At 39.8% G+C, this 15,370-nt stretch overlaps 1 protein-coding gene across 2 annotated transcripts in view; it reads right to left on the reverse strand.

The window, feature by feature from the left end:
• Positions 1-11,942, reverse strand: part of PLAC8 (placenta associated 8) — a 45,761-nt gene extending 33,819 nt beyond the window's left edge. For both annotated transcript variants that reach the window (XM_072809859.1, XM_072809858.1), the window contains exon 1: positions 11,850-11,942. In XM_072809859.1, the coding sequence (XP_072665960.1) occupies positions 11,850-11,852 (3 nt within the window). In that variant the 5' untranslated portion in view covers positions 11,853-11,942. The remainder of the gene's footprint in view (positions 1-11,849) is intronic.
• Positions 11,943-15,370: the final 3,428 nt, after the last annotated feature.

Raw genomic sequence — 15,370 nt, forward strand, 5'->3', positions numbered from 1 at the left:
AGCCATATGGTCCTGAACTGTTGTTTGTTGGGAGTTTTTTGATTATTGATTCAATTACATTGCTGGTAATTTGGTCTATTCAAATTTCCTATTTCTTGTTCATTCAGTTTTGGGAGGTTTTATGTTTCTAGGAATTTATTCATTTCTTCTAGGCTGTCCAATTTTTTGGCATATAATTTTTCATAATATTTTTTGTTTGACTCTTCTCTCTCTCAGATGAATCTGGATAAAGCTTTATCAATTTTCTTGAACTTTTCAAAGAAGCAACTCATGGCTTTTGGCTTTTGGCTGGCTTCTTTGATCTGTTCTATTGTGTGTGTGTGTGTTTAAGTTTCTGTTTTGTTATTTCTGCTCTAATGCTTATTATTTCCTTCCTTCTTGCTGGTTTTGAGTTTTGTTTTTCTTCTTTTTCTAGCTCCTTCAGGTGTAAAGTTAGATTGTTTTTTTGAGATTTTTTTCTTGCTTTTTAAAATTTTTTTATTTATTTATTCATGAGAGGCACAGAGAGAGAGAGAGAGAGAGGCAGAGGCATAGGCAGTGGGAGAAGCAGGATCCATGCAGGGAGCCTGATGCAGAACTTGATCCCAGGACCCCAGGATCACAACCTGAGCCACACACAGATGCTCAACCACTGAGCCACCCAGGTATCCTGATTTTTCTTGCTTCTTGAGGTAAGCCTGTATTACCATAAATTAAGTTTTGAAATATTTTTTGACTTCACAGAAGAGTTGCAAAAATAGGATAGAATTCTCATTTGCCCTTCACCTAGCTTTTCCTAAAATTAACATCTCATATAACTATAGTAAGATGATCAAAAACAGCATAATCTTATCTGGTCCCCTAATCTCTGCCACCCGTTACACCCCTCACACTCTTTTCTTACCCATCCCCTATAGATACCAATCTCTTTAGTTTCTGGTTTATCTTCCTTTAATTTTTTTTTGTATTCATGTAGAGAGGATCTGAGACCCAGCCCACAGCCCCAGCTGAATTCCCAGCTCACAGTCAGCACCAACTTATCATTTATCTTGAAAGTAGAGTCTCCCTCAGCTGATGTTGTGTGGAAGTAGATGTACTGCTTTCTCTGAGCTTTGCCCAAGTTGTGGATTTGTGAACAAAGTGAATAATTGCTAGTTTGTTGGAGTGGTTTGTTTCCAGAAATAGATACCTGGTGGAGCAGAGGGCAAACAATGTAATATAGATGGATCTTTAAAAATTTAAAAATTTTATTATGAAAGAGGGAAATTTGGCACTTGAACAAATTTAATTCTGTCTACTCCAGTTCCCCATAGATAATAGCCTTAAGAAATGACATGAAAATTGAAAAGGGAAAAAAAATTCACCCTATACCATTATGAATTAATTTCAAAAGAAACCAATATATTCTTCTACCATCTCTGACCTGTGATCTATATTTACATAAGGATTTTTACATTTTCAAAATAAAATTCACCTTTTTCTGCTCTGGATGTGATGTCAGAGTATGGTAGGTATGTGGCTGCTATCCTTCTATGCTCTTTTCTGTTGTACTGTTTTCCAGTGTATTTTAATTTCTTGTCTTCCTTCCTCCAATACGTGTCTTCATATTGTCCCTACAACTAGTATGCCCTTATGATGAGAAAAGGGATTTAATAAATGATTGTTAGGTGACAAATGAATAAATGATTAAACATGTATGGATGTTGTGTTTTTCAACAATTTATTTAATCCCTTGGTTTGGAAGTTACTGCTCCCACTACACACAAAAAACTATGTAATGCTTAATTTGGTATTTTATATAGATCAGGAGTAAATTCAAACAAAAAAGCTGTGAGTTGAGTTAGAAGGTAGATTAGTGGAGGAGGGGCAAGATGGCGGAAGAGTAGGGTCCCCAAGTCACCTGTCCCCACCAAATTACCTAGATAACCTTCAAATCATCCTGAAAATCTACGAATTCGGCCTGAGATTTAAAGAGAGACCAGCTGGAACGCTACAGTGAGAAGAGGTCGCGCTTCTATCAAGGTAGGAAGACGGGGAAAAAGAAATAAAGAAACAAAAGGCCTCCAAGGGGGAGGGACCCGCGAGGAGCCGGGCTGAGGCCGGGGCGAGGGTCCCCAGGACAGGAGAGCCCCGTCCCGGAGGAGCAGGAGCTGCAACAACCTTCCCCGGGCGGAAAGGGGCTCGCGGGGAGGTGGAGCAGGACCCAGGAGGGCGGGGATGCCCTCGGGCTCCCGGGGACACTAACAGGCACCTGCGCCCCGGGAGAGTGCGCCGAGCTCCCTAAGGGCTGCAGCGCGCACGGCGGGACCCGGAGCAGCTCGGGGGGCTCGGGGGCGGCTCCGCGGAGGGGGCTGCAGGGCGGGAGCAGCTCGGGGGGCTCGGGCGGCGGCTCCCCGGAGGGGGCTGCGGCCAGGGAGCACGAATCCAACAGCGCAGACCGGGAGCACTGGGCGCCGGGACACAGCCCAGGATCCGGCCTCCCCCCGGGACAGGCAGAGGCCGGGAGGGCCCAGGACCGCAAGGACGCTCCTGCCCCGAGCTGAGCAGATCAGCGGCCCCGCCTGGAGCCTCCAGGCCCTGCAGACGGAGAGCTCCGGAGCTACTGCGGGGGCTGACTCCAGGGCTGCAGAGCTGCCGCCGCCACTGCGGTTGTTCCTCCTGGGGCCTCACGGGGTGAACAACCCCCACTGAGCCCTGCACCTGGCAGGGGGCAGAGCAGCTCCCCCAAGTGCTAACACCTGAAAATCAGCACAACAGGCCCCTCCCCCAGAAGACCAGCTAGACGGACCAGTTCCAGGGGAAGCCAAGGGACTTAAAGTACACAGAATCAGGAGATACTCCCCTGTGGTTTGTTTTTTTGTTTGTTTGTTTTTTTGTTTTTTGTTTTTTGCTTTTTGATTTCTGTTTGCTTCCCCCACCCTTTATTTCCTCTCTTTCTTTTTCTTTCTCTTTTTCTTCTTTTTTTTTTCTTTTTTTCTTCCTTTTTTCTTTTTCTCTTTTCTTTCCTTCTTTCTCTCCTCTCTTTTTCTCCTTTTCCCAATACAACTTGTTTTTGGCCACTCTGCACTGAGCAAAATGACTAGAAGGAAAACCTCACCTCAAAAGAAAGAATCAGAAACAGTCCTCTCTCCCACAGAGTTACAAAATCTGGATTACAATTCAATGTCAGAAAGCAAATTCAGAAGCACTATTATACAGCTACTGGTGGCTCTAGAAAAGAGCATAAAGGACTCAAGAGACTTCATGACTGCAGAATTTAGATCCAATCAGGCAGAAATTAAAAATCAACTGAATGAGATGCAATCCAAAATAGAAGTCCTAACGACAAGGGTTAACAAGGTGGAAGAACGAGTGAGTGACATAGAAGACAAGTTGATGGCAAAGAGGGAAACTGAGGAATAAAGAGACAAACAATTAAAAGACCATGAAGATAGATTAAGGGAAATAAACAACAGCCTGAGGAAGAAAAACCTACATTTAATTGGGGTTCCCGAGGGCACTGAAAGGGCCAGAGGGCCAGAATATGTATTTGAACAAATCATAGTTGAAAACTTTCCTAATCTGGAAAGGGAAACAAGCATTCAGATCCAGGAAATAGAGAGATCCCCCCGTAAAATCAATAAAAACCGTTCAACATCTCGACATTTAATAGTTAAGCTTGCAAATTCCAAAGATAAAGAGAAGATCCTTAAAGCAGCAAGAGACAAGAAATCCCTGACTTTTATGGGGAGGAGTATTAGGGTAACAGCAGACCTCTCCACAGAGACCTGGCAGGCCAGAAAGGGCTGGCAGGATATATTCAGGGTCCTAAATGAGAAGAACATGCAACCAAGAATACTTTATCCAGCAAGGCTCTCATTCAGAATGGAAGGAGAGATAAAGAGCTTCCAAGATAGGCAGAAACTGAAAGAATATGTGACCTCCAAGCCAGCTCTGCAAGAAATTTTAAGGGGGACTCTTAAAATTCCCCTTTAAGAAGAAGTTCAGTGGAACAATCCACAAAAACAAGGACTGAATAGATATCATGATGACACTAAACTCATATCTTTCAGTAGTAACTCTGAACGTGAATGGGCTTAATGACCCCATCAGAAGGCGCAGGGTTTCAGACTGGATAAAAAAGCAGGACCCATCTATTTGCTGTCTACAAGAGACTCATTTTAGACAGAAGGACACCTACAGCCTGAAAATAAAAGGTTGGAGAACCATTTACCATTCGAATGGTCCTCAAAAGAAAGCAGGGGTAGCCATCCTTATATCAGATAAACTAAAATTTACCCCAAAGACTGTAGTGAGAGATGAAGAGGGACACTATCTCATACTTAAAGGATCTATCCAACAAGAGGACAATCCTCAATATATATGCCCCGAATGAGGAGCTGCCAAATATATCAATTAATAACCAAAGTGAAGAAATACTTAGATAATAATACATTTATACTTTGTGACTTCAATCTAGCTCTTTCTATACTCGATAGGTCTTCTAAGCACAACATCTCCAAAGAAACAAGAGCTTTAAATGATACACTGGACCAGATGGATTTCACAGATATCTACAGAACTTTACATCCAAACTCAACTGAATACACATTCTTCTCAAGTGCACATGGAACTTTCTCCAGAATAGACCACATACTGGGTCACAAATCGGGTCTTTTTTTTTTTTTTTTTTTTATTTATGATAGTCACAGAGAGAGAGAGAGAGAGGCAGAGACATAGGCAGAGGGAGAAGCAGGCTCCATGCACCGGGAGCCCGACGTGGGATTCGATCCCGGGTCTCCAGGATCGTGCCCTGGGCCAAAGGCAGGCGCCAAACCGCTGCGCCACCCAGGGATCCCACAAATCGGGTCTGAACCGATACCAAAAGATTGGGATCGTCCCCTGCATATTCTCAGACCATAATGCCTTGAAATTAGAACTAAATCACAACAAGAAGTTTGGAAGGACCTCAAACACGTGGAGGCTAAGGACCATCCTGCTAAAAGATGAAAGGGTCAACTAGGAAATTAAGGAAGAATTAAAAAGGTTCATGGAAAGTAATGAGAATGAAGATACAACCGTTCAAAATCTTTGGGATGCAGCAAAAGCAGTCCTAAGGGGGAAATACATCGCAATACAAGCATCCATTCAAAAACTGGAAAGAACTCAAATACAAAAGCTAACCTTACACATAAAGGAGCTAGAGAAAAAACAGCAAATAGATCCTACACCCATCAGAAGAAGAGAGTTAATAAAGATTCGAGCAGAACTCAACGAAATCGAGACCAGAAGAACTGTGGAACAGATCAACAGAACCAGGAGTTGGTTCTTTGAAAGAATTAGTAAGATAGATAAACCATTAGCCAGCCTTATTAAAAAGAAGAGAGAGAAGACTCAAATTAATAAAATCATGAGTGAGAAAGGAGAGATCACGACCAACACCAAGGAAATACAAACGATTTTAAAAACATATTATGAACAGCTATACACCGATAAATTAGGCAATCTAGAAGAAATGGACGCAATCCTGGAAAGCCACAAACTACCAAAACTGGAACAGGAAGAAATAGAAAACCTGAACAGGCCAATAACCAGGGAGGAAATTGAAGCAGTCATCAAAAACCTCCCAAGACACAAAAGTCCAGGGCCAGATGGCTTCCCAGGGGAATTCTATCAAATGTTTAAAGAAGAAATCATACCTATTCTACTAAAGCTGTTTGGAAAGATAGAAAGAGATGGAGTACTTCCAAATTCGTTCTATGAGGCCAACATCACCTTAATTCCAAAACCAGACAAAGACCACAACAAAAAGGAGAATTACAGACCAATATCCCTGATGAACATGGATGCAAAAATTCTCAACAAGATACTAGCTAATAGGATGCAACAGTACATTAAGAAGATTATTCACCATGACCAAGTAGGATTTATCCCCGGGACACAAGGCTGGTTCAACACTCGTAAAAGAATCAATGTGATTCATCATATCAGCAAGAGAAAAACCAAGAACCATATGATCCTCTCGTAGATGCAGAGAAAGCATTTGACAAAATACAGCATCCATTCCTGATCAAAACTCTTCAGAGTGTAGGGATAGAGGGAACATTCCTCAACATCTTAAAAGCCATCTACGAAAAGCCCACAGCAAATATCATTCTCAATGGGGAAGCACTGGGAGCCTTTCCCCTAAGATCAGGAACAAGACAGGGATGTCCACTCTCACCACTGCTATTCAACATAGTACTGGAAGTCCTAGCCTCAGCAATCAGACAACAAAAAGACATTAAAGGCATTCAAATTGGCAAAGAAGAAGTCAAACTCTCCCTCTTCGCCAATGATGTGATACTCTACATAGAAAATCCAAAAGCCTCCACCCCAAGATTGCTAGAACTTATACAGCAATTTGGTAGCATGGCAGGATACAAAATCAATGCCCAGAAATCAGTGGCATTTCTATACGCTAACAATGAGACTGAAGAAAGAGAAATTAAGGAGTCCATCCCATTGACAATTGCACCCAAAAGCATAAGATACCTAGGAATAAACCTAACCAAAGAGGTAAAGGATCTATACCCTAAAAACTATAGAAAACTTCTGAAAGAAATTGAGGAAGACACAAAGAGATGGAAAAATATTCCATGCTCATGGATTGGCAGAATTAATATTGTGAAAATGTCAATGTTACCCAGGGCAATTTACACGTTTAATGCAATCCCTATCAAAATACCATGGACTTTCTTCAGAGAGTTGGAACAAATTATATTAAGGTTTGTGTGGAATCAGAAAAGACCCCGAATAGCCAGGGGAATTTTAAAAAAGAAAACCATATCTGGGGGCATCACAATGCCAGATTTCAGGTTGGACTACAAAGCTGTGGTCATCGAGACAGTGTGGTACTGGCACAAAAACAGACACATAGATCAATGGAACAGAATAGAGAATCCAGAAGTGGACCCTCAACTTTATGGTCAACTAATATTTGATAAAGGAGGAAAGACTATCCATTGGAAGAAAGACAGTCTCTTCAATAAATGGTGCTGGGAAAATTGGACATCCACATGCAGAAGAATGAAACTAGACCACTCTCTTGCACCAGACACAAAGATAAACTCAAAATGGATAAAAGATCTAAATGTGAGACAAGATTCCATCAAAATCCTAGAGGAGAACACAGGCAACACCCTTTTTGAACGCAGCCACAGTAACTTCTTGCAAGATACATCCACGAAGGCAAAAGAAACAAAAGCAAAAATGAACTATTGGGACTTCATCAAGATAAGAAGCTTTTGCACAGCAAAGGATACAGTCAACAAAACCAAAAGACAACCTACAGAATGGGAGAAGATATTTGCAAATGACATATCAGATAAAGGGCTAGTTTCCAAGATCTATAAAGAACTTATTAAACTCAACACCCAAGAAACAAACAATCCAATCATGAAATGGGCAAAAGACATGAAGAGAAATCTCACAGAGGAAGACATAGACATGGCCAACACGCACATGAGAAAATGCTCTGCATCACTTGCCATCAGGGAAATACAAATCAAAACCACAATGAGATACCACCTCACCCCAGTGAGAATGGGGAAAATTAACAAGGCAGGAAACCACAAATGTTGGAGAGGATGCGGAGAAAAGGGAACCCTCCTGCACTGTTGGTGGGAATGTGAACTGGTGCAGCCACTCTGGAAAACTGTTGGAGGTTCCTCAAAGAGTTAAAAGAGAACCACCCTATGACCCAGCAATTGCACTGTTGGGGATTTACCCCAAAGATACAGATGCAATGAAACGCCGGGACACCTGCACCCCGATGTTTCTAGCAGCAATGTCCACAATAGCCAAACTGTGGAAGGAGCCTTGGTGTCCATCGGCAGATGAATGGATAAAGAAGATGTGGTTTATGTATACAATGGAATATTCCTCAGCCATTAGAAACGACAAATACCCACCATTTGCTTCAACGTGGATGGAACTGGAGGGTATTATGCTGAGTGAAGTAAGTCAATCAGAGAAGGACAGTGTATGTTCTCATTCATTTGGGGAATATAAATAATAGTGAAAGGGAATATAAGGGAAGGGAGAAGAAATGTGTGGGAAATATCAGAAAGGGAGACAGAACATAAAGACTCCTAACTCTGGGAAACGAACTAGGGGTGGTGGATGGGGAGGAGGGCGGGGGGTGGGGGTGAATGGGTGACGGGCACTGAGGGGGGCACTTGACGGGATGAGCACTGGGTGTTATTCTGTATGTTGGTAAATTGGACACCAATAAAAAATAAATTTATTTAAAAAAAGAAGGTAGATTAGTGATTGGCAGAGGCTAGGGAGAAGGAAGATGGGAAATGGCTGCTAATGAGTACATATTTCCTTTTTATTTTATTTTATTTATTTTATTTTATTTTATTTTATTTATTTATTCATGAGAGACAGAGAGCGAGAGACAGAGAGACAGAGAGACAAAGAGAGAGAGAGAGACAGAGACAGAGAGACAGAGAAAGGCAGAGACACAGGCAGAGGTAGAAGCAGGCTCCATGCAGGGAGCCTGACGCAGGTCTCAATCCCCTGTCCCCAGGATCACACCCCGGTCCCAAGGCGGCGCTAAACCGCTGAGCCACCCAGGCTGCCCTGAGTACAGATTTTCTAAAAAAGAAAACATTCTGGAATTAGATAGTGGCGATGGTTTGCATAACTTTGTGACTATGCCAAAAACCACTGAACGGTACTTTAAAGGGGGGAATTTTATGGTATGTGAATTTTATGTCAAAATTTTAAAAGCTATGAATTGGAAATTCTTTTCTTTCCATATTTAAGTTTATTTATATTTATTTTTTTTAAAGTAATCTCTATACAAAACGTGGGGCTCAAACTCACACACACAAGATCAAGAGTCACATACTCTATCAACTGAGCCAATCAAGCACCCCTCATCTTTTCTTTTCCTATATTAGAAGAAAGTTACAGATGGAGTTAAACTCTTTGTTCAATACATTTTTCTAATCAGCATCTGGAATAACTAGAGCTATCATTCATATCAAACAGAGGGCCAGTTGCTTTTGAAATTATTATTTTTGTGAAATCATTAATGTTCTTCTAACCAGAAAGTTGGCCATTACATAAATATTTTCATAGAAAAACTAAACACTTCCAGATGTGAATGAGGACAAAACATGTATATTCCTCAATAGGCTCTTATCATGTAATGTGTAAATGAATCTTAATTTCATTTGCTTATATTCTGGGCCCATTGCTATAAATATTGTTAGAAATCATGGCATTTCTCCAGATGAAGTAGTATCCTTAAAGAATTGATGGCAAAGAACATTTTGGCTTATTGTTCGTTGTTTTTTAGTTAAAGCATGCAAACTAAATACAGATCATAAAGCTTACTGGGAATAGAAGACTGAAGAGTCCACCCTCTAAACACCGAGAAACCAGCTTTAACAATAAGCATGGTGCAAAGAAGTAGTCCAGTTCACATAGTTATTTCCCCAGCCAAACATTCTCTCAGTGGGAAGGAATATGAAGAGAACAAAGATCGAATGAATTACAAATTGCTTGGTAAGAGAAGATCAATATTATAAAACTAGTTTCTGTGGAAATCTATTTCTGTAGTGAGAGCCTCTTTCACTTCTAGCTCATGCCAACAACTGAAGTCTGGTGGTTTAAAACATGAAAAAAATTATGTCTGGTGGGAATACAGTCCCAGAAGTTTATAATCGGGAATATGATTTTTTCGGTATCATATTCCATACCTGCTATGGAAGAGGTTGTGAGACTTCTTTCCCTGGGTAAAATATATCTTTATTGTAGGACTCCTCCCTGTAGATGAAAATCCTGTTCTGTATCTTGATGAAAGACTCTCCATTTCTTAGGGAGCATAGGCTCCATACTCAATAGCTATAGACTCGTAGGATGCCCAGGCTACTTCTTGAAATTTGATAACTCTTATTGGGAGGGACCATATATAGGCTATAAGGTAACAGAACCAACTTACGTGCCTCTTTTCCCCAAATGAAATAAAACAAAACAAAAAAGAAACAAGAGCCTGAGGGCAGGGATATAAATAATCCTTAGAAATAACCAGAACCAAGGAATTGAACAGGGTTGAGGTCTCTATTTGTAATTTTCTTTCTTTTTTTTTTTTTTTTCAGACTGACCTTTTCTGAAATAGCGAGTGGTCATATGGCGTTGTGTTAATCATATAAAAGATGGCATTCCTTGGGATGCTGGGGTGGCTCTGTCAGTTAAGCATCTGAAGCTAGGTTTCAGCTCAGGTTATGATCTCAGGGTCATGAAATCGGGCCCCGAGTTGGGCTCCACACTCAGTATGGCATCTGTTTGGGATTTTCTCTCCTTTTCCCTCTGCCCCTCCTGCTTGTACTCTTTCTCTTTAAACATAAATAAATCTTAAAAAAAAAAAAGAAAGAAAAAGATAGGCTTTTCTCTACACACTGGAGCAGAAACTGCAGATTCAACCTGTGATGACTCAGGCTTGCCTGGCACTTGGGCGAAGTATAAGGAAGAAGGCACAGGTGCCCCAATGGGGGTCCTTTGGTCTCTGTGTAATGGCTTAATAGGAACCTGGGATCTTAGCTGTGTCTTTTTGGTTTCATGGGCATCACACCACTGTCAGAGATTCTAAGATGATTGGACTCAACTCTGTTATTGAGCCCACAGACCCACAAGAGATCTTAAATTTCCTTCCCAATATCAAGAAGGCCTCCTGATCCCTCTTACCTTCCTCCCCATCCCAATGGGAAAGAAAACTAAGGTGTATATGAGAAATTGTGGCTATGGTGGAAGCTTCTGGAGACATTAGAAAACTAACGATCGTACAAATTGGGGAGAGGGAGAAGAATATATGATTAAAACAGTGAGAGACCAAGGCTTGAGGACTCCCTAGGAAGGTGAGTCATTTGTACCCCTTCAATCTTAAACATTTTTGTTCAACATGCCAACCTCCTCCCTGTATCATAGAGAAATTTAATCTTTTCTTAAAATTGAAGTACAGTAGACATGCAATATTATATTAGTTTCAGGTGTATAACAGTGATCTGACAATTCTATATATCACCCAATGCTCGCCACAGTAAGTGTAGTTACCTTCTGTTATCGTACAAAGTAATTACAGTATTATTGATTATATTCCCTATGCTGTGCTTTTCATTCCCTTACTCCCTTATTTTATAGGAGTCATTTAATCTTTGGGAAGTTGAAACCAATTTAAGATGCCAATGATGGCAAATTATAGTAACCACTTACCTTCACAATTATAAAATTGTCTTAATAGAAAATGTAAATGTGTATTGTTTTTTACAAGTTTCCATTTTTCTTCAAAATAGTACAAGGAAATAACTAAAAGTTTTCAAGTAATATAGGTTTTATAATGAACAGCAGGAGCTTCATGGTACGTCCTTTCTATTGTTGAAATCCTGCTCCAGAGAGGGAAGTAATTTTAACTTGATTATTTCTGCTTCTGTTTTTAGGTTTCCTGGGGTTTATCTCTGTATCTCTGAATAATATATTATACTGTTGTGTCCTGATGAACAATTTTAGGCATTATCTAAGACTTGCCTTAGGAGGATTATGCATTTACAGCTTTCCTCTTCCTCCTCTTTTTCAATATAGCACCAGGTCTATTTTTAGTTCCCACTTTAATTCCTTTATAACTTTATTTTTTTAAAAGATTTTATTTATTTATTCATGAGAGACACACAAAGAGAGGCAGAGACACAGGCAGAGGTAGAAGCAGTCTCCCCACAAGGAACCTGATTCAGAACTTGATCCCAGGACCCTGGGATCATGCCCTAAGCCAAAGGCAGATGCTCAACCACTGAGCCACTCAGGTGTCCCAGTACTATCTACTTTAGACAGACCCCTTGACTTACCATTTATAAGATGAGAAGAGCAGTGTCAGTAGCATGTCCTTCTGCTACCCTCCCCATTTCTACCTCCCAACTTCTGTAAATCTCTACTTTTACTTGCATGTTTTCACAACCGGTAAAACTTACATCCTGTTCTATACCCATAATTAGGCAATTTGTGCTTTGCTTAATGGTTGAACCTCAGTACTTGACAAGGCAATATTAACATTATTATGATTATGTGAATATTGTTAAGGGCATAGCCAAGCTTCAGTTTTCTTTATCCATTCACTAAACCCTTACTAATTGCTAGGTGCTTTTCTAATTGCTCTACAATTGCTAACTAACTCAGTCCTATAATAGCCCTATGGTGAAGCACTATTTTTAACCTTATTTATTAGTGATGAAACTGCCAGGCAGAGAGGTTAAGGAAGTTGCCAAAGATCACAGAATTAGTTAGCTGGTGAGTCAGGAATTGTTTTTCTCTGAAGCTTCTATTCATTTTTTTTTTACAACAGTTTTTCCCCCTTGTGATGAGAACTTTTAAGACTTACCTTCTAGGGGTGCCTGGGTGGCTCAGTTGGTTAAGCATCTGCTTTCAGCTCAGGTCATGATACTGGGATCCTGGGATCCTGGGATCGAGTCCTGTATCGGGCTCCCTGCTTAGCGGAGACTCTGCTTCTCCTTCTCCCGCTGCCACTCTCTTGCTCATGCTCTTTCTCTCTGTCTCTCACTCTCTCTCAAATAAATAAAATCTTAAAAAAAAGAGATTTACTTTCTATTCAACATCCAATCCTAGATACAATATTATATATAGACTATTGTTCCCATGCTGTATATTGTATCACCATGACCTATTTATTTTATAACTGGAAGTTTGTACCTCTTGACCCCCCTCATACATTTTATTCACCCCCTGACTCCTCACACCTCTGGCAACCACCAATCTCTGTATCCATGAATTTTGTTTTCTTTGTTGGTTTGTTTTGTTTTTGAATTCCAGATATAAGTGAAATCACATCGTATTTCTGTCTCTAATTTGCTTCACTTCACAGAATGTCCTCAAGGTCCATCCATGTTGCAAACAGTAAGATTTCATTTTTTTTTTTATAGCGGAATAGCATTCCATTGTACATGGATACCACATCATCTTCTTCTTTTTTCTTTTTTTTTTTAAGAGTTTTATTTTTAAGTAATCTCTACACCCAACATGGGACTTAAACTTAACAACCCTGAGATCAAGAGTTGCCTGCTCCATAGACTGAGCCAGCAACCAGGTGCCCCTAGACCACATCTGCTTTATCCATTCAGTCACCGATGGAAACTTCCATTGTTTTCATGACCTTGCTATTGTAAATAATGCTGCAATAAACATACAGGTGCATATATATTTCCAAACCGATGTTTTTATTTTATTTGGATAAATACCCAGAGGTGAAATTGCTGGGTCATGTGATGGATTTTGTAAAATAAATTTGCATACTGTGTTTTATCTTTTTTTTTTTTTGACAGGAAAACATAATACTGCATCAATTTACATTCCTACCAATGGTGCCAGAGTTTCCTTTTCTCTATACCCTCACCAACATTTTTTTTTTTTGTCCTTTTGGTAGGAGCCATTCTTCCAGATCTGAGGTGACATCTCACTATAATTTTGATTTGCACTTCCCTGGCGATTAGTGATGCTGAGCATCTTTGGATGCACCTGTTCGCCATCTGTATGTCTTCTTTGGAAAAACGTCTATTCAGTTCCTCTGCCCATATATTTTTTAAAGAATTTATTTATTTATTCATGAGAGACACAGAGAGAAGCAGAGATACAGGCATAGAGAGAAGCAGGCTCCACGCAGGAGCCTGATGTGGAACTCAATCCCAGACCCCCAGGATCACGACCTGAGCCTAAAGCAGATGCTCAACCACTGAGGCACCCAGATGCCCCTCCCATATTTTGATTGGATTGTTTCTTTTAGGTTTTGAGTTGTAGGAGTTCTTTATATATTTTGGATATTAAAGCCTTAATGGATATGTAATTTTCAGGTAGCTATTCCCATTCCAGTAGATTGCTTTTTATTTTTGTGGATGATTTAGAAACTTCTCACTATGGAGAATTTGATGTAGTTCCACGTGTTTATTTTTGCTTTTGTTGCCATTCCTCCTGGAGTCAGATCCAAAGAAATGTTGCTAAGATCAATATTAAGGAACTTACCACCTATATTTCTTTCTAAATAATTTATGGTTCCTGGTCTTACATTCAAGTCTTTCATCTATTTTGAGTAATTTTCGTGTATTATGTAAGACAGTGGTTCAGGTTCATTCTTTTGCATGTGGCTGTTTAGTTTTCCCAGCACCATTCATTGAAGAAACTGTCTTTTCCCCACTGTATATTCTTTCCTCCTTTTTCTTAAATTAATTGACTATATGTGCATGGGCTTATTTCTGGGCTATTTTATTCCATTCATCTGTCTATTTTTATGCCAGTACCATACTATTTTGATTACCATAGCTTTGTAGTAGCTTGAGATCAGAGTGCACTGCCTTCAGCTCTGTTTTTTCTCAGGATTGCTTTGGCTTTTAAGCATCTTTTGTAGTTCCGTACAAATTTTAGAATTGCTTCTTCTATTTCTGTAAAAAGTACCATTAGAATTTTGACAGGAATTTCACTGAATCCATAGATCACTTTAGTAATACGGACTTTTTAACAATATTAATTCTTCCAATCCATGAAGACAGATACTTTCTCATTGATTTGTGTCTTCTTCAGTTTCTTTCATTAATGTCTTATAGTTTTTAGCGTATAGGTCTTTTACCTTCTTGGTTAAATTTATTCATGGGTATTTTATTCTTTTTGATGCAATGTAAAGGGGATTGTTTTCTTAATTTCTCTTTCTGATAGTTTATCATTAGCGAATAAAAACACAATAGATTTTTGTATACTGATTTTGTATCCTGCAACTTTCCTGAATCTGTTTATTAGTTCTAACAGTTTTCTGGTGATGTCTTTAGGGTTTTCTACATATAAAATCATGTCATTCTCAATAAATGACAGTTCTACTGCTTTCTTTCCAATTTGGATACCTTTTATTACCTTTTTCCACCTAATTGGTTTGGCTAGGGCTTCTAATACTATGTTGAATAAAAGTGGTCAGAATTGATATACTTGACCTGATCTTTTTTTTTTTAATTTAAAGATTTTATTTATTTTAGAGAGAGAAAGAGAGAGTGGGGAGAGGACAGAGGGAGAGGGAGAGGGAAAGGGAGAGAATCTCAAGCAGACTCCACACTGAGCACAGAGCCTGTGACCTCGAGATCATGACCTGAGCCAAAATCAAGAGTCAAATGCTTAATCAGCTGAGCCACTCAGGCATCCCTGTCTTCTACCTAATCCTAAGGAAAAAGCTTTCAGCTTCTCACCATTGAGTATGATGTTGGTTGTGTGCATGTCTTATATCGTCTTTATTATGTTGAGATATGTTCCACCTATATCTACTTCATTGAGTTTTTATCATAAATGGATGTTTTTTTCTGCTTCTATTGAGATGATTGTA

Source organism: Canis lupus, chromosome 33 (assembly GCF_048164855.1).
Source record: "Canis lupus baileyi chromosome 33, mCanLup2.hap1, whole genome shotgun sequence".
Classification (NCBI taxonomy): Eukaryota; Metazoa; Chordata; class Mammalia; order Carnivora; family Canidae; genus Canis; species Canis lupus.